Source organism: Podarcis raffonei, chromosome 16 (genome assembly GCF_027172205.1).
Source record: "Podarcis raffonei isolate rPodRaf1 chromosome 16, rPodRaf1.pri, whole genome shotgun sequence".
NCBI lineage: Eukaryota > Metazoa > Chordata > Lepidosauria > Squamata > Lacertidae > Podarcis > Podarcis raffonei.
This window is the reverse complement of record NC_070617.1, coordinates 10,916,720-10,935,308: the sequence shown is the minus strand read 5'-3', so window position 1 is coordinate 10,935,308 and position 18,589 is coordinate 10,916,720. Positions and strand designations below refer to the sequence as shown.

Sequence of the window (18,589 nt, the reverse complement as noted above, 5' to 3'; positions counted from 1 at the left end):
TCTTTGTGAGATTTCTTCAGGGGCAAGTGAATTGAACTGCAGATCAAAGGCTTGAAGCCTTGATAAAATTTGCTCCTAGTACACCTTTGAAGTCTCCTGTTTCTTTCCTTCATTCCTATGCTGAGCTTTTCCATCACCCCCAAGGAATTTTAACAGAACAGAACAGCAGCCCTGCTGGATCACCCCCAGGGTCAAGATGAAAATTCTGAGGACGTGAATGTTTTTGGGCTACAACTCCCATCATCCCTAGCTAACAGGTCAGGGATGATGGGAGTAGTAGTCTAAAAAAATAGCTGTCTAAAAACAGCTGGAGACCCAAGTTTGGGAAATCCTGCTTTAGAAGAAGTCAGCTAACATATTGGATGCAATGCCTTAGTTCTCTCCTGCCTGGGACTGGGTGGGCAAAGTACATCACAGGCAAACCTTCTTGCAGGTCCCCCAAATAAGCACCAAGACACACATTTTTGAGGGGTGGGATGTCCCCAGCATGATTTTAATTGTATATTCCAAGCCATCACTATACAGAAGCCACAGCCCTTGCCCTCGTCACAGTCCCAGGCAAGGGGAGTGGCACAATGCCCACATGCATGCCACCCTCTTCAAAATTCAGAGTTTGGGGCCAGAACTGACATAGTGATGGCATTGATTCCCAGTTCCTCAAGGGAATGCCATTATTGACATCCTCCAAGCCCCAGCAAATGAAGGCATCCGTCCTTCCACGAGCCCCCTGCCCCATCACCCACACCATAACACCTGCCGCGGAGTTTATGCCTTGCACGATCTGGAAGAAAACAATACATGGTCATGTTTTCGGAGGAGAGCACATCTCCCTGCCACACCAATAACAGTAAATGTCCTTCTGGAGACAAAAAAAAAATTAAATAAAAATCCGTGGACCTCCTCAAGGCAGGGCTGTGATGCAGGCACACTGAGAGGATGCTGGGGCCCCCAAATCATCGCTGCCCCACTGCAGAAGCCTGTGGTGAAGTGCCCCGCTCTGCCCACACAAAACACACAGACACACGGACAGAACGGGGGTCCCCTCTGACCAAGCAGCTTCGCAAAATCAAATCCAACTGCCTCGCGCAGTCGAGAGAGATGGATCGTCAGGGCGCTCAGCCCACGATGATGCTGAAGCCGCAATGGAACCGGTTCTTCCAGTGGTTGAGGAAGGCGCCCAAGGCCAGGGTGACGGGCAGAGGGGGGAGCTTCTTCTCCAGGACAGCCCCCACACACCAGCTACTGTCCAGGAAGCCTAGAAAGGGAAAGAGGGGGCACATTTTGTGTAGGTTTAAATATTTACAAACTAATTTGATTTTTTCTTAAAGGATAATAAGGCAGTAGGGCCCTATGAAAAAATATAGTATTACAGTGGTACCTCGGGTTACATACGCTTCAGGTTACAGACTTCGCTAACCCAGAAATAGTACCTTGGGTTAAGAACTTTGCTTCAGGATGAGAACAGAAATCGTGCTCCGGTGGTGCGGCAGCAGCAGGAGGCCCCATTAGCTAAAGTAGTGCTTCAGGTTAAGAACAGTTTCAGGTTAAGAACCGACCTCCGGAACGAATTAAGTACTTAACCCGAGGTACCACTGTACTACAACGGGGTTGCCATACGTCCAGAATTTCCCAGACATAGCCAGAATATGGCACTTGGAAACAGCGTCCAGGTGGAAATCGCTGCAATGTCTGGGACAATCCAGACTTAGGCAACCTGTGTTGGAAGTGTTGATTTTGGCGAATTTCCTTAAAAATAGTTCAAAAACATCATTTTGTTGTTGGTGAGATTTTGGAAATATGGCAACCCTATTCACTATAACATCAATAAAGATTGGTCTGGTAAAACACACACAGAGAGAGAGGGAGGGAGGGAGGGAGGGGGAGAGAACCATGTCTGAACTGTATGGTTTTTAAAAGGTGCCTCAAAGAAAGCAGGGTGGACTTCTGCTGGCCTTCACAGGGGAGGTCCTGTCACACTAGGGACTCGGCTGCTGGTAAAGGCCACCTGAACCTCAGGGGAGTGGGGGACCCCCAAGTTAAGATGGCAACAGCAGCTGCCCAGTTTACAATTCCCCACCGCCGGAACTTCTCAAGCAAGCTGCTGAGATGCAGTCTATCTCCTCTCTTAAGTCTGGCCAGTTTCTCTCAGACTCTGCTGGATGGCCTTGAGAGCCCCCAAGCTTGGCTTCAGGAGAGCCTCACACTCAGGGAAGATGTCCAAGATGGGACATCTCTCTGACAATCCAACTTAAACCTTTCCTGGGATTCACCTGGCTTCCTCAATCACCAGCCCTCCTCCTCCAGCTCAGACATTTCTTGAGGCCCCGATTTTGCCTTCTTCATGCTGCTTGGGGTCATCTAGCTGCAACCTCCTGATGTCTTTTCCCCTCATCTCCTCAGGATGTTCCTGTCCCCCCCCCCATGACATCTCCACAGGGCTCACGACAGACAGGAACTCAGGTTCCCTATCCCTGCCAAACTCATTTCCTGTCGATATACGATATATACAATATACGATATCTTTATTGTCACTGTCCCATGCAGAACAATGAAATTGAAAAACTACATAAAACTACTACAAAACTACATAAAACTACTACAAAACTACATAAAACTACTACAAAACTATATAAAACATTCAAAACCCCCTAAAAACTCTGAAACCCCATTTTAAAATACACTATACTATAGAGACCCCTTATGCTGCATTTAGAACCAGAATTGCATTTGCGTAGAAACTGTTTCTCAGGCGGCTAGTCCTGGCCTTTATAACCCTATACCTTCTTCCAGAAGGCAGAAGCTGAAAGAGATCATTTCCGGGGTGCGTACTATCCTGTCACAGGAAGACAGGCAACGGCGGATGAAGGAAGGGCTTATGGGAAGCAGGTCCTGTGGCATGAAGGTTCAGGCATTTGATCACACTCTGGCCTCGCACAGGGAGGGCGTCCCAGCCCCTCGCTCACCTCTGAAAACCATGTTGGCCTGTGGCAGCGTGAGTTGATATCCAAAGGCAAAGCTCGTGTCTTGCAGCCGAGTGTTGGCCTCAAATTCTACCCCGACCTGGATCTGTTGAGGGGGAGAAATCAAGAGGTCAGACTTGGCCAAAGAAAAAGTGGGCAATGGGCGGGGGCGCAAAAGAAACTCCTTTTTGACTCACCTGGTCATTGGCACGGTGATAATAGCTGGCGTGAGCCCCGCCATAGCCAAGGTTCAGGGTGGCTATCCATTTGAGGGCTACAGAAAAGGGGGGGAAATACAGCACAAAGGAACACATTGAAATTCATGGACCCCAATGAGGGTTTTTTGGGGGGGTGGGGGGCAGATGTGTGTGGCTTAATGACATCTTTGTAACAACACCTCTATCCTGTCTCTATTCTTGGCTAAGAGTGTGTGTTAGACTACGCAGACACTTCTTGACGCAGCTTTCCTGGCTACAAGAGTCCACTTGAACCATTATACAGTTTTCCAGGGAAACCAAAATATCTGCTGCTGTTTTGAGGAAGGGAGAGTAGAATCCTTAGAAAAAAAGGAGGGAGGGTAGATCTTTTTCCTTGCCTCTCCTCCCACCTTCCTTCAGAAAGTAAAACACATTCATTTCATTAAGGGTGCTGAGAATTGTTAGGAGATCCCCCCCCCCCCGGTGTTCCTCTCACAGAGCTACATCCCAGAATTCCCTGGGAAGAGGAGTTGATTATTAAGCTATCCTGGGATTTATGGCTCTGTGAGGGGAACTGGGAGATAGCCTAACGACTTTCAGCTCCCTTAACGAACTACAGTTCCTAAGATTCTTTGGGTGCCAGTAATTAAACATGACTGTTTGGAAGAGGTACAAAAGCGTTTTAAAGGTATGGTGTGGATGTGGCCATCACCTGGGAGGCCACAGGTTTCTTCATCCCTGCTCTCATATGTGTGTGTGTGTGTGTGTCTGCAGCTGGATTATTCACAGTACAGTGGTACCTCGGGTTATAGATGCTTCAGGTTACAGACTCCGCTAACCCAGAAATAGTACCTCGGGTTAAGAACTTTGCTTCAGGATGAGAACAGAAATTGGGCGGCAGTGGTGCAGTGGCAGTGGGAGGCCCCATTTGCTAAAGTGGTACCTCAGGTTAAGAACGGTTTCAGGTTAATAACGGACCTCCAGAATGAATTAAGTTCTTAACTCAAGGTACCACTGTATCTCCCAGACGCAAGGGAACAAGGGAAAAATTTAGCAGCCATAAACTGATTCTGCCCTTGATACTAAGCCTCTGACACAGAGAAGCATTTGGACATGCAGGCTTCTTCCTGCCACATCCCGAAACAGGAAAGTCTGAGGGAAACTGAGAAATGAGCCTTTCTGCAAGTGTTTCAATCAGCTCTGTGTGCTCTTGTTCAGGTGTGGGGAAACTTTAGCTATCCCGATGTCTGCTGGACTACAACTCCCATCAGCCCCAGTCAGCATGGCCAAGGACCAGGGATGATGGGTGCTGTAGTTCAGCAACACCTGGAGGGCTGAAGGTTTTTCATGCCGATCGCATCTGATGCCGAATCAGCAATATCAAGAAGCTGCTCTTTGAAGAACCAACCTGTGTACTTCCCAGCAAGCGTGACGATGGCCCCCTCTTCCCCCGGCCGCCGGTGGTACACCATTTCCCCGCCAAGGACTAACCGCGAAGTGATGCTCTGCAGGAAGTGTGCCACGACAATGACTGCAACGAAGGAAGAGCAAGTCAGTGTGTCCCCCCAAAGAAGACTTGCATGCAGCTGCAAAATAACCAACACCCTTTGGAGAAGAGCTGTGGCTTAGTGGTAGCACATCTGCCTTGTGTACAGGTTCAATCCCCAGGATCTCCAGGCAGAGAAGCACTGGGAGAAATCACTGCCTGGAACCCTGGAGAGCCACTGCCAGTCAGTGCAGGCAGTATGGAGCTAGATGGACCTGTGGCCTGATGTAGTGATCAGGTGGGATTGCTATGAGGAATTATAACAAATATAGAGTAAGCCATCTGTGTCAGCAATGAAAGCATTGTGTTGACTGGGTTTAAACTATTTTGATACGATTCTTGATCAAGCCACACCTCTGCATCCCTGTTCCATTTCTCTTTCTTCACAAGTCACGTACCCACTTAGACAGGCAGGCGTCCTGGGTCATCAAAGACAGTGGGTAGTTTCTTTGATGTAGCTTTTCTGCTATGTTAATCTTAGGATGTTAATCTTAGGGCCAGGAAACAGGTCTCACATAAAGGTGATAATGATCACTGTTCTCCTGGCCAACGTTCTTATCATGTGTATTGATTGATTATGACCTCTGGGGTTGCTGAATGCACTCCTTTGTAGTTTTCATTCATTTACCCCAAAGTATGCATGCCTAACTAGTGTTTGTAGTTTAACTTTGTCCCCCGTGGGGTTTGTTGAAATGATCAGAAGAAATCTGATTGGTTCTTATGAACACTCTGTAAAAAGTTCTTTTGTGAATAAAACGACCTGGGCTGAGGGGTAGAGGGAGAGAGATTATTATACGCACGCTTCCCAGAGTCTTGCTGGTTCAAGCCTCTGTGTGTATTCTTATTAATCAGAGTTCAATCCTTCCTTTACTTTGAGAACGCCTCAGCCTGACTCAGTATCAGCCAGCTTCCTGTGTCCCCTCCTAGACTGAGCTAACCAAGTGTTGGGGCAGCTACAGCAGAGATGGGCAACCTCTTGGCCTCCAGATCTTGCTGAGCTTCCAATTTTTCCCTTATCACTAGCCATGCTGGCCAGGGCCGATGGAAGTAGAAACAAATAAAATCTGTGAATAATGGGAGGGAAGTGTATTAAACCTGGTAAACTGGATAGTGACTGGTTTGTTTTGTGAAAAGGGAACGGCATAACAAGGGAGACGAGGAGATTTTTTTCTGGATGTTTGTGAGGTTTGTAAAACTCGGATATTACGAATGAGAGGATATTATTGAGGAAATATGATTTAAAATTACGATTAATGATTTATATGGACAGATTAGCGCTACTTGATTAACTGGGAAAATAGAAAAAAGTCTAAGCAGGAATTGAAGATGCAGAGTCAATGGAAATAGCAATGGATGGGCAAGTATTATAAATCAAGAAAAAAGTATTTTACTGTGAGCAGCAAAGAAGGGTTGGAAAAGAAGCTGAGGCTGATGGGAATTGCAGTCAAGCACCAAAGGTTCCACATGCCTGCTCTATAGGTCACACCAACTTTGGTCCATCAGCACGGACAAAGGGAACTTTTTCTAGTCCGAAGGCAACCTCCCAAGAGCTGTCACATGCCAACGACGAGCAGGCCAGAGGCCAAAGTAGACAAAGCAATGCATGCAAATTTGTACTTTGCACAGGAGGCAGCCTTCTAAACACACAAACACCTCTCTTTCTCCTCCACCCAGGCAAGCCAAGAGGCATTATCAGAGTTCAAAGGCATGATCTAGCTAGGGAAAAACACCTGGGTGGGGGGACAGCAGGGCCAGGGAGGGCTGTGGCCTGGGCAGTTTTGAGCAGAGCCTGGGAAGTTCGTTTTAAAAATGGAACTAGTTCAAGTTCAACATGTCCGAAAAGGAATCTAATTACAGTTCATGTCTGTCCCTTAATGAAACGACCTTCAACAACGTTCAGTAGTTTATCCAAGTGATCCAGGGCAATTTCCCTGTCCCCACACCCAGTATTCAAAAAGCTACAAACAGCCATGCTGAAATTTAATGGAAACTTAAGAAGATGTTTTTAATTGTGGCTGCTTTTAGAATGCTTTTACCTGGAACTGCTTTGAGAGGTTTTCAACTGTTGCTGTTTTTAAGAACGTTTTACTTTCTTCCAGAATGTTTTTGCTTGATCTTTGTTTTTATTTGTTTATTAGATTTATTTATTAGCTCTATATCCTCATTAAGATATCAGGGCGGTTCACAGAGCAAAAGCAGGATAAAAACATGAAAAATAAGTAATACAAAACAGCGAAACAATAACCTCCCCCTTTCCCACAGACGGATTCAAAAGGCTGTAGAATATGAATCCATTTTAAAATTGTGCAAATCTGTTTGCCTCGGCTCCTTGGGAGAGGAAGAGTGGGACAGGAATTCAATAAAGAAATAAAATAACACACTAGTCAGGAGTTGAGGACGGAAGCAAATTTGTCCCACCCGGGGGGCAACTGCTAGGCTGCTATTCCACCCCTCTCCAGGCATCACTGTAGGCCACAAAGAAGCCATGATGTTCTTGCCCCATGTTAGAAGCTGCCACCAGGTGACATAGGGCCTCTCACTGTCTAGCAGGCCCTACATTACATGGTAGAAACTCCATCCTTCTCTGGGGTTGGTTGCTAAGCAACACAGCAGCTGTGGGAGAGTCGCCCCCTCTAGTGGTCATTCGAGGGAAACATTGGTCTTAGGGGCTCCCCCTCCCATTCTAGGCCTCCAAATGTCTTTTCTTTCTTTTTTTACTACATTTATTTACCACCTTTTCCTCCGAGGTGGTTCTCTTTTCCCCATCTTAACCTCACAGCAACCCCTGTGAGGTAAGTTAGGCTGAAAGACACTGACTGGTCCAAGGTGACCTACAAGACTAGGACTAGCCACCTGAGAAACAATTTCTATCCAAATGCGATTTTGGTTTTAAACGCAGTGTAAGGTAGTCTCTATGTGAGCATATTGTATTCAATTATGGGGTATCAGAGTTTTAAGCGGCTAACCAGGCTGGGATAGTTGGGATAGCAGGCTTGTTGGTTTTTTAATGTCTGGTGTAGATTTTTTCAATTTCGTTTTCAATTTCATTGTTCTGTATGGGACAATGACAATAAAGATATCGTATCGTAAGTGAGCTTCGTGCCCAGTGGGGTTCAAACCCTGACCTCCCAGGTCTTAGTCCAACGCTCTTAACCACTACACCAGGGTTTCGCAAACTAGGGTCTCCAGCTGTCTTTGGACTACAGTTCCCATCATCCCTGACCAGTGGCTGTGCAAGCTAGGGATGATGGGAATTGTAGTCCAAAAACAGCTGGAGACGCACATTTGGGAAACCCTGCATCGTGACCTATTTATTCTGCATTTATCCAGAGTCTGGCTCCCTCTCACTGCCTGCCTGCCTCTCTCCCCATTATGTCAGCCTCTCTCTCTGCCTGCTTCCCTACATTTGTACAGGCAACTCTCCATTTGTGCATGCTCAAGGCACATGTGACAACGAACATGTGCATCGCGCAAACCCAGAAGGGGCAAAAACGGCCCCCGAAAGAGCCCCAAAATGGCACAAAAATAGCGCCTAGCAATCGCTAGCAAAAGTGCAATCCCATGAGCCTTTGCACTGACCGCTGAGGCCCATGGAGAGCTGGGAGTCTGAGGAAGGAGGCTGGGAGAGAGCAACTGCGGCGCTTGCAGGCTTTTTCCAATTGTGTTCCCAATATATGTGATTTCGCTTAAATGTGTGGTGCTTCAAAACGTAACCACTGCGTAAATGGAGAGTTGCCTGTATCTATCTATGCACATGTGCGCACACACACACATTTGTATATTTTCCTGGACAAGCTGCCAACCAAAGAACTAAGGTTTTTCCCCCCAGAGAGGGGCGGGCAGGATGCAAACAAGCCTGCGGCAATTGCCAAAGATTGCCAAGATGGCAGACGGGCACTCACTCACTCGACTCGCTGATCAAGTCAGGGTTGCCCAGTGTCAGGGTGGCCGTGTAGTCATCTCCCCGGTACTCGGTATCAAACTGCCAAGTCACGAATTTGGACTGCTGAGTCTGGAACACAAAAAAGTTGAGGGGGCGGGAACAGGGTTGGGCATGGGCTATTTCTCAAAACGAGTTTACAGCCTAGTTCTCAGAGAAGCAAAAGCTCCCAAGTTAGGATGTAGGTCAGGGCTGCAGCCTCACATGTTAGCGGAGGCTGATCCATTAGGGAAAATGGGGCACTGCCCCACCCATCTCGTCTGCCCCCCAGCTCTCACCTGCCTGCCTTACCAACCACCAGTCCAGGAGGTGGCAGTATTGGCCTACCAGCTTCCCCCCTCCTTCGTCTCAGTGTTGCCACTTACAGAACTCAACAGCAGGGAGGAGGGTGGTGGCAAAACTAGAATTATTTGGCTCTGCCTGTCTTTAACTCTGGCGCCACCCACTGTTGGGCTCCATGGCTTCCGCCCTACCAGTCCCAACAGGTACCAGCCAAATGCTGCTGGGCTCCGATTCCCATCAACCCCAGTCAACAATATCTGGAGGGCCCCAGGTTCCCAGTCCCTGATTTGCAGCCTCTTCAACCTCTCAGACAGGATGCCGTTGTTAACGTGACAAAGCCTCACAGGCGTGTGAGATGCCACCTCTGAATTTCTTTATTTAGGATTCATTTTTATTTAGAAAAATATTTGCATACTACCAATTCATAAACAATATACATAGTGTAACACGCCATTAAAAACGGGGTGGGGGGAGATAAAAAGGTAAAGGGACCCCTGATCATTAGGTCTAGTCGTGACCGACTCTGGGGTTGCTGCGCTCATCTTGCTTTATTGACCGAGGGAGCCGGCGTACAGCTTCCGGGTCATGTGGCCAGCATGACTAAGCCGCTTCTGGCGAACCAGAGCAGCACACGGAAACGCCATTTACCTTCCCGCCGGAGTGGTACCTATTTATCTACTTGCACTTTGATGTGCTTTTGAACTGCTAGGTTGGCAGGAGCAGGGACCAAGCAACGGGAGCTCACCCCGTCGGGATTCGAACCGCCGACCTTCTGATCGGCAAGTCCTAGGCTCTGTGGTTTAATCCACAGCGCCACCCGCGTCCCTGGGGGGGAGATAGGATAGTTTTTTTAAAAATTAACCGTTGCATAGGCCTGTTGCTTACCATTGAACACTCAAAAAAATATACGCTGATGAGTTTTCAGCCTGGCAATACCAAAAGCATTAAGATCCTGCCTTCAACCCCATTGGCCTCAGACCCAAACACTCCCTGTGTAGTTTTTACCTGGAATACAGCTTTTGTCCGTATCCGCTCAGCCAGTAGGTGGAGCACCTGAGCGTTGAGGCTCCCAGCATTATTAATGTCTCCAATGAGTGTTGGGAAGGCCTATGATGGAAGCAGTGAGAAGGTAAGGAGAGCCAATGGCCCATCTCGTCTCGCCATCGCCAAGCACTGAAATTTAGCACCAAAGGAGCACCTGAGCTAGAGAACAGTCGCCCCACCTGTGTGTTCCAGCAACTGGCATTCAAAGGAAGGAAGACTGAATGAGTTAGAAACCCATGCTCAAGAGAACATATGGCGCATAGATGCTGCCATTTTTTCCTTCCACCTTATTCAAGATGGCGTCGGGGTGAGCAAATGTGCATGCCAGGTATCATTCTGGAAGCATCTCTGCCTCTGCAGAGGCGGTGACTAAGCAGCAGGATGGAAGGAAGAAAAGAGATGCAGCTTTTTCTTTGAGCAAGTGGGAATTCTGGGTAGAACATATTTATTTCACTTTTAACTTGTATATAGCCTTTCAGTACACAAGGAGGCTTACAGGAACAAAATATACACACCTTATAGTAATCTGATCCAATACAGAAAGTCATAATGAAACATAACTTCAAAAGTAATATTCAAGAATCGACTGGAATATAATAGTACACAATAAAATTAATTCTCAAATCAGCAGCAAATAATACTTAAATATAAAATTGGGGGACTGGGCAACCTGTGGCTTCAAGGAATGACCCTGAGTTCAAGTTCCACCTTGGGCAAAAGATTCCTCTAAATCAGGAAAAAGCCCCAAATTTTGTCATCTTTCCTCCCAGGGAGTTGCTCCAACTCCTAGATCATTTTTTAAAATAAACTTTTATTAACACTTTTCACAAGCCCCCTAAAACCACATATCTAGAACCATGTTGCTCTTTTCAGCACTTTCCCCACTTGTCATAACCCCACCCCCCAGGAAAAAAATAAATGCTTTGCTCACTTCTGTGGGGCTCAACTGCTGGTCTCCCACATACGTTGTATTGAGATGATAACTTGATTGTCCAATTGTGCTCATGTGAATAGTATGGGTCACCTGGAAGAAGGAAAAAAGATGCACTCCGTTGATGGAAGAGAGTCTTATCGTCTTTGAAAAATGAACACCATGATCCAGCAGACAGTTCATACTCCAGGTTTGGGAGCTCTGGGATCTGTTAAGACTGGGTGCCACCGTTGGCCAGCACAAAAATACAGGTAGCACAGAAGTATGTTTTAGAATAGGCGGTCCCTTCACACAGAACCTGTTGTACAGTAAAATTGTATCTGGTTCGTTGGGTTGCAATGGCAAACATAGAAACCTTATATGGAGATCCCCATCCATCAGCAAAAAAACAGATTCTACCCCCCCCCCCTATTATTCCAAAAAGAAACTCTCTGGAGAATTCCTTTGAGAAATTCATCCCTAGGCGAATTATTTTTTGTTGGCATCCATCTGTCTTGAGAGACAATGGAGTGGACCTCCAGGGGTGAAGTCTAAGCACTGCGTTAGCAGCGCTGACGTGGTCTCCCAGGGTGTAAGTCTCTGCAGTGTGTATGGGGGTCCTGGGCTGCCCAGATAACAAGACCCTCCTCACTGCCTTGCTGATGTGGTCCAAAGGAAAGCAGAACGAGACGTCTGGCACCAGCTTGGCTGCAGGAGTTGCTGGAGGGAGGCGTACAAGGTGCCATCCAACCGTCTTAGGGATGCTATTCCGGATTTCTGTAGGGTTTACCCCATCACTTTTTTTCTCCTGAAGATAGTGGAGGTTTAGGATCAGAAGATTCCTTCTCCCATTGGACCCACTCTTTGTCCCGTCCACTCAATCCTTCAGAGCCTGTCTTCGCGTGCAGGGGAAGCCCCTAACTCATTGAGGGTTTGAAACCCATCGGCTCCCCTCACCTGGTTTAGTTGCCAGGGTGTGGCCACTGTCGCATGCTGACAGCTTCTGGGAGCCACAGGTGAGGTTTGAGTGCAGGCTGGGGACCAAAGGTGGACAAATACTGCCCCAGAAAGATCATGGCATGTGTCCCCCACCAGAGGCACTACCCCTCCCCTTACACCTTACAGGGAGCAATATGATAAACATTGAACAGTATTTCCCGCTTCCCCCTTTTGCCTGCAAACCAGACGCTGTTCCGCTGCGCCACAGCGCTTCCCCTGGGAGCTGGACCCATTTCTCCACTTTTTAGTCATATAAAAATAGCCAGCATGATTAACAGCGGCAAGGGTACGCACCTGAAAATGGCTGGTGAGGGATTTATTAATGATAAGCTTGACTCCTTCTGTCTGCTGGGGGAAGACTTCTGGAACAGAAGTAGGGTGGGAGAAGAGAGACAGAAGCAGTATTTACAAAATGAAGAATATGAATGATCCAGGAATTCCTAGACCAGAGATGGAGAACTGCAGCCCCAAGGGCCAGATGCGGCCCTCCAATCCTCTCTACCTGGCCCTTGGCCCTCTCCCCAGGCCACACCCCTCTTGAGTCCTGCTTCCCCCCCTCCTTGAGTGTTTTTGCCTGCCTGGAATGCATCCTTGAACTCCCTTTATGCCTCCTACATGCCTGGATGGGCGATAGAAGTGTGTGTGAGCACATGGAGAAGCTAGTTGATTTTCCAAAGGCAAAATTGTTTTACAGACGCATAAAGTGAGAGGTTTCTGCATGCACAGATCTCTCCAACCTCCACCCAGCAAGCAAGAGGAATGATCATAGCTCAAGGACGCATTTCTAGAGGATTATTACTATTAGTAGTAGTAGTAGTAGTACCCTGCCCATCTGACTGGGTTTGCATCAGCCACTCTGGGTGGCTTCCAGCATACAGTGGTACCTCAGGTTACATACGCTTCAGGTTACATACGCTTCAGGTTACATACACTTCAGGTTACAGACTCTGCTAACCCAGAAATTGTACCTTGGGTTAAGAACTTTGCTTCAGGATGAGAACAGAAATTGTGCTCCGGCGGCGCAGCGGCAGCGGGAGGCCCCATTAGCTAAAGTGGTGCTTCAGGTTAAGAACAGTTTCAGATTAAGAACGGACCTCCGGAATGAATTAAGTACTTAACCCGAGGTACCACTGTACATACAAAACATTATAAGAAGAAAAAAACCTTCCCTATAAAGGGCTGCCTTCAGATGTCTTTTAAAAGTCAGATAGTATTTATTTCCTTGACATCTGATGGGAGGGCGTTCCACAGGGCAAGCACAACTACCGAGAAGGCCATCTGCCTGGTTCCCCGTAACCACACTTCTCACAGTGAGGGAACCACCAGAAGCTCCTCGGAGCTGGACCTCAGTGTCCAGGCAGAACGATGGGGGTGAAGATGCTCCTTCAGGTATACTGGGCTGAGGCTGTTTAGGTCTTTAAAGTTCTGTACCAACACTTTGAATTGTGCTTGGAAACAAACTGGGAGTCATTATAGTTCTTTCAGGACCGGTGTTATATGGTCCCAGTGGCTGCTCCCAGTCACCAGTCTAGCTGCAGCATTCTGGATTAGTTGTAGTTTCCGAGTCACTTTCAAAGGGAAGAAGCTGCCTTGTATTGAGTCACTACCTATAAGGAACATAGGAATCTTCCTTATAAGTAGTAATTGTGATCCTTGTGGTTCGGTATGAATGAATTTCTCATGAATTTCAGCTGCGGGGAAGGAATGAAGAGGGAGATCATGCGGGCAACAGGGAAAGCTTCTTGGGGTCTGGAAGTGTGCAGCGACTCCTGCTCTGACTGGCAGCAGCTCTCTGGGGTCTTATGATGGGTCTTTCCTTTCCTCTCCCCTACTGGTCCTTTTTAACTGGAGATGCCAGGGACTGAACCAGGAGTCTCCTTCATGCGAAGCAGATGCTCCACCTACAGAGCTATGGCCCTTCCGCAGGCACACAAAACTACTCAGGGAGGGTGTAGAGCAGGGTGAGGGCCAGCAGAGAAGTCCGAGGGCCAAACAGAGCAGCCTGGAGGGCAGCACTTGCCCCCAGCCCCGAGGTTCCCCGCCCTAGCATTAGACCGTCCTGAGGACTAGGGGGCTGCCTGCACCAAAGGCTTCATGAGAAAGGTGAGAGCTTTGAGGAGGGATGAGGAGGAAGAGCAAACGACGGCTTACCTTTGCATTTCCGATGGAGCTCATCGAAGCTACCCGGGTTAGCAAGCGGCTCCTTCCGATGCGACCCCCTGCGCAGCCCAGGCAGAGGGGACAGCATGTTCCCCATGGCCCTCTAGAACCAGGCTAAGAAGCTTAGCTTCGGCCCATTGGTTTGGCGTTCGTTTGCTTTTTAAGGTAGAAATCTATTTATACAAACTCTTGCGTCCCACTTCCTGCCTCTCAGTTTAAAGAAAAGACTACAGTAACGCCAGGTTTTAAGCGGAGGAGCGCTTTAACACCAGCAGCCGCAGCCATGATAACCACTTCCAACATCCCAGGACAACTCGCTTCTTCGGATATTTATTGCCAACGAGTTAACGAAGTTTCACAAGAAGCTTGCCAGGTCAGCCACATAAAGCGGGACCTGGTTTGCGGGGTTTGCAAAGGAAGACAAAGGATATGAGGGTTCTGAGCAGGGGGAAACCTGTCAGTGCATGTTTTGGATGCTCACGAGAGGCTTCTAAAGCAAGATCTGGAACATGCACAGAAGGAGAAGCTCGGGTAACTGGGCACATACACGCACACAAAACAGCAGGCAGCGTCCTGGCAAAAAGCGGGGGGAAGCTTGTGGTGGTGGGGAAATAAGGGGCATCAGCCAGAAACTAGACTCTAGGAAGAAACCCACTCTGTGATCTTGATGGGGGCAGCCATCTTGGGCCCCCCTTGACCCCACCCGCCCTCTTCCAGGAAGCGATTTTCAACGGTTGAAGTATAACATGTGCTTTCAGCGGCCATGTTTGAAACGGGCACGCAACACGCACACACGCGCGCGCAGAGGAGAGGAAGCAAACAAACAAGGGCTGTGATTGGATAGGACTGTTGCAATCGCTGTTGTTGTTTCCTTCTCCCCCGCCCGGAACTGTTCTGTGATTGGGTGAAAATGTTGCCGCCGCCTTCTTCCTTCCATTCAACATTCCGAAAGCGCCGCTCTCCCTCCAAGCCGCTAAATCAGGGACATCTGTGGCTCTCCAGATGTTCTTCCATCTAGGCTCCTTGGGGAGGAAGGCTAAAATCCATGCTTACTTTGGGATCTTACTTGGGATCCCTTCTGAGTAGGCATGCATTGGATCGGGCTGCAAACTTCCTCACACACTGAGCGCAACGGGTTCACTTCGAAGTAAATATTCACCCAGAGATTTTGCTCCTAATTGGTGTAATCTTTTAGCTGGGTGGGACACAATGTGTCCTTTTTATGCGATTGCAGGATGAGCGCTTTTAGTTAAAAGTGCCTTCTAATCTTTTGGTGGATTTTAATTTGGTATTGTATGCTTTTAAAAAGAAAAGGGAGGGAATCGTAGTCATTTTATTTATTGACATTTATATTCCTGCATTGCAGGGGGTTGGACTAAATGACCCTTAGGGAGGGGAAAACTCTACAATTCTAAAATCACAAGCAATTAGTGAGGGAGCTGTGAGATGGTGAGGCCAGAGGCCAGGAAGTGTTGCTTAAATAAAGTCATAAGAACCAGACAGAGAGGCTTTGAGGGCCACATTCAGATTGCAAGGTAACCCTAATAATAATAATAATAATAATAATAATAATAATAATAATAATAATAATAATAATTTATTTATACCCAGCCACTCTGGGCGGCTTTCAACAAAATATTAAAATACAATAATCTAATAAACATTAAAAGCTTCCCTAAACAGGGCTGATTTGATCCCAGAATGTCCCACTTTTCCTTAGGATGCCTCTATTTTCACTACAGAAATGTTGGAGGGTATGGATTGCCTGAAGGCAATCCTGCATAGGGAAGGTTTTTTTAAAATAATGTTTAATGTTTTATTATGTTTTTTTATATAGGTTGGAAGCTGCCCAGAGTGGCTGGGGCAACCCAATAAGTTGTGTGGGGTGTAAATAGTAAGATTATCATTATGGAATGGAATGGGACGTCAGATTGACCACCCGTGCCTGTTCTGAGCCCACCTTTTTAAAAAACCAAACCTCTGCATGGCACTCTGAGCAGAACTGGATGGGCTAGTCTAGCCACCATTTTAATGTCCCACAGGGCATTATGGGAAATTAAAATGGTTGGCAGACCCATCAACAGAAGGTGGGCTTCAGTAGAGGGCGCTTTGCCCAGGGCAAACCCTCTCAGACCTTAATGAAATGTGGGGATATGCTTAATAATAATAATAATAATAATAATAATAAATTTATTTATACCCCGCCCATTTGGCTAGGTTTCCCCAGCCACTCTGGGCGGTCCAACACAATATTAAAACATAGTAATGCATCAAAAGTTAAAAGCTTCCCTAAACAGGGCTGCCTTCAGATGTCTTCTAAAAGTCTGGTAGTTGTTGTTCTCTTTGACATCTGGTGGGAGGGCGTTCCACAGGGCAGGCGCCACTACCGAGAAAGCTCTCTGCCTGATTCCCTGTAACTTGGCTTCTTGCAGTGAGGGAACCACCAGAAGGCCCTTGGCACTGGACCTCCGTATCCGGGCAGAACGATGGGGGTGGAGACGCTCCTTCAGATATACTGGACTGAGTCCGTTTAGGGCTTTAAAGGCCAGCACCAGTACTTTGAATTGTGCTCAGAAACCCAGCATTTATTTTGGGGTGCAAGGGCAAAGAAACTTAAATTCGTGCCCTGCTGTGTCAAATAAGGAACCAGAATTTCGGAACCAAGTTCTGGTTCCTTAGAACACAAAGAGAGCCTGCTGGATCAGTCAAAATGGCCCATCTAGTCCAGCATCCTGTTCTTACAGTGGCCAAACAGATGCCTCGAAGGGAAGCTTGCAAGCAGGACCAGAGCACAAAAGCCCTCTCCCTTGGATTCAGAAGCATCTGCCTCTGACCACAGAATCACCAAGGCTAGCAGCCATCAATAGCCGCCTGCATCGGGGGGGGGGGTGGAGTTTGGGAATCCAAAGGGTCCATAATTATAATTTGTTTTGCTTTTATTTTGTTTTGTTATTTGTATGAGAATTGAGGAAATCGTGGAAGGGAATTTAGGTCGACTTTAGAAAAAGGCTTTAAGAATAAGAACAGATGTATAATTATTGATGTTTATAAGTTATAAGTTATAAATTTATAAGTTAAAAGTTTAAAAGTTAAAATTGGTTTTTCTAAAATGATTGAAATATAAAAAGGTTAAAAATTGGGGACAAGAACTTGTTGAACCAACAATTCGAACTGGAATACAAGAGGGGGAGGTGTGGGGAAGTCAGGAAAATATGTTATTGAAAATAATGACTTTGAATTTTATGTGTTTTTAATTTTTTTTCCTCTTTGTTTCGTTTTCGTTTTTGTGTTTTTCTTTGATTTTTTGATAATGGAAAAATCTTAATAAATATCATTTTTTAAAAAAAGACAAACCAATAATAATAAATAAATAAGAATGTGCTGTGCACCCCCCCCCCCAAAAATAGCTGCCTGCATCATTTTGCCCAATCTTCTTTTAAAGCCTTCTCGGTTGGTGCCCATCACTGCCTCTCCTGGGAGCGAATTCCAACAGTTTAACTGTGCTGCGTGACTCTGCCCTGCATTTTTCAACATTCAATTTCACTGGATGTCCGCAGGTTCTGGTGTTATATAAGGGGAGAGAGTGTGAAGCTTTTTGCTATCTGCTTTCTCCATGCCAGGCATAAATTTTATGAACTTCAGTCTTGTGGCGCAATGAGTCAGTGCACCCGGCTGTTAACCAGAAGGTCGGTGGTTCAAGCATTGCAGGGGGTTGGTCTAGATGACCCTCGGGGTACCTTCCAACTCTACAGTTCTATGATTCTGTGCCACCACCTGCTCACCTTTTCACTAAACTAAAAAGTTCCAAAGAAAGCAACCTTTCCTTACGGAGGTAGCTCCATCTCCTTTATTATTTTAATTCCTTTTTTCCCCTTCTGGGATCCACCTTCAGCTGTGCATATTTTTTTTTATGGCTGTTTTTTGATGACTGATTCTGTTTCGTTGACGTTAATATTCTGCATGGAATTAGGATGTTTAATATTATGTGGTGCTCGGGATTTGTTAACCCGCGTGGTTTTCTTTTGGAAATTAGGTTTTTCTGTGTTTTTTCCAAAATAAAATAAGACTTTTTTCCTGGAGCTCCTTGGAGCTTTCAGAAAAATGCTTTCCAATTATTTCAGCTTGGATCAGGGTGATCTATTTATTTTATTTTTGTCAAATACTGCAGGGGTGATGATTGCTTAACTGAGCCTTTGGACTGAAGAGCACACAGCGACTCTTCAAACACAGGGGCACATGATGTGCAGCGGTGACGGAAGAAGCAGGCTGAATGTGCCCACTATGTTTATGTACAATAGCACCGGTGCCTGCCAACCCAATGGTTTGTAATGGACAATTTCCCAGAATTTTCGATGCTGGGGATGAAGCCAAAAAGGGCTCCCTCCCCCCTCTTCTCCTTCGTTCCTTCCCCCCACCCGCTTGATCCAGGTTCGTTACCCTCTTGTTTATGCTAATAAGAATATTTGGATCATGCAAACGGGTTCCTCAATTAAAAACATTCTTCCGCCAGGGACAGTATTCTTCAGCCACCAAAAGCCTGGGTTAACAGGA

The 18,589-nt window shown here is 46.8% G+C and overlaps 1 protein-coding gene across 3 annotated transcripts; it reads right to left on the bottom strand.

Annotated features, from left to right (window-relative positions):
• Positions 1-461: 461 nt before the first annotated feature.
• On the bottom strand, positions 462-14,767 carry TOMM40L (translocase of outer mitochondrial membrane 40 like). 3 transcript variants are annotated; one of them, XM_053368863.1, is made up of 10 exons: positions 14,030-14,767; positions 12,173-12,240; positions 10,901-10,993; positions 9,931-10,032; positions 8,610-8,715; positions 4,566-4,688; positions 3,158-3,234; positions 2,964-3,066; positions 1,078-1,255; positions 462-781 (listed from the first exon to the last, which is right to left on the bottom strand). In XM_053368863.1, exons 1-9 carry the CDS (start codon positions 14,133-14,135, stop codon positions 1,116-1,118), a joined length of 918 nt encoding a protein of 305 aa, XP_053224838.1. In that variant the 5' UTR covers positions 14,136-14,767; the 3' UTR covers positions 462-781; positions 1,078-1,115. The 3 variants fall into 3 exon arrangements, with proteins under 3 accessions (XP_053224838.1, XP_053224837.1, XP_053224839.1); XM_053368862.1 differs by having other exon boundaries at positions 462-1,255; XM_053368864.1 differs by having other exon boundaries at positions 462-1,255; positions 12,173-12,237.
• Positions 14,768-18,589: the final 3,822 nt, after the last annotated feature.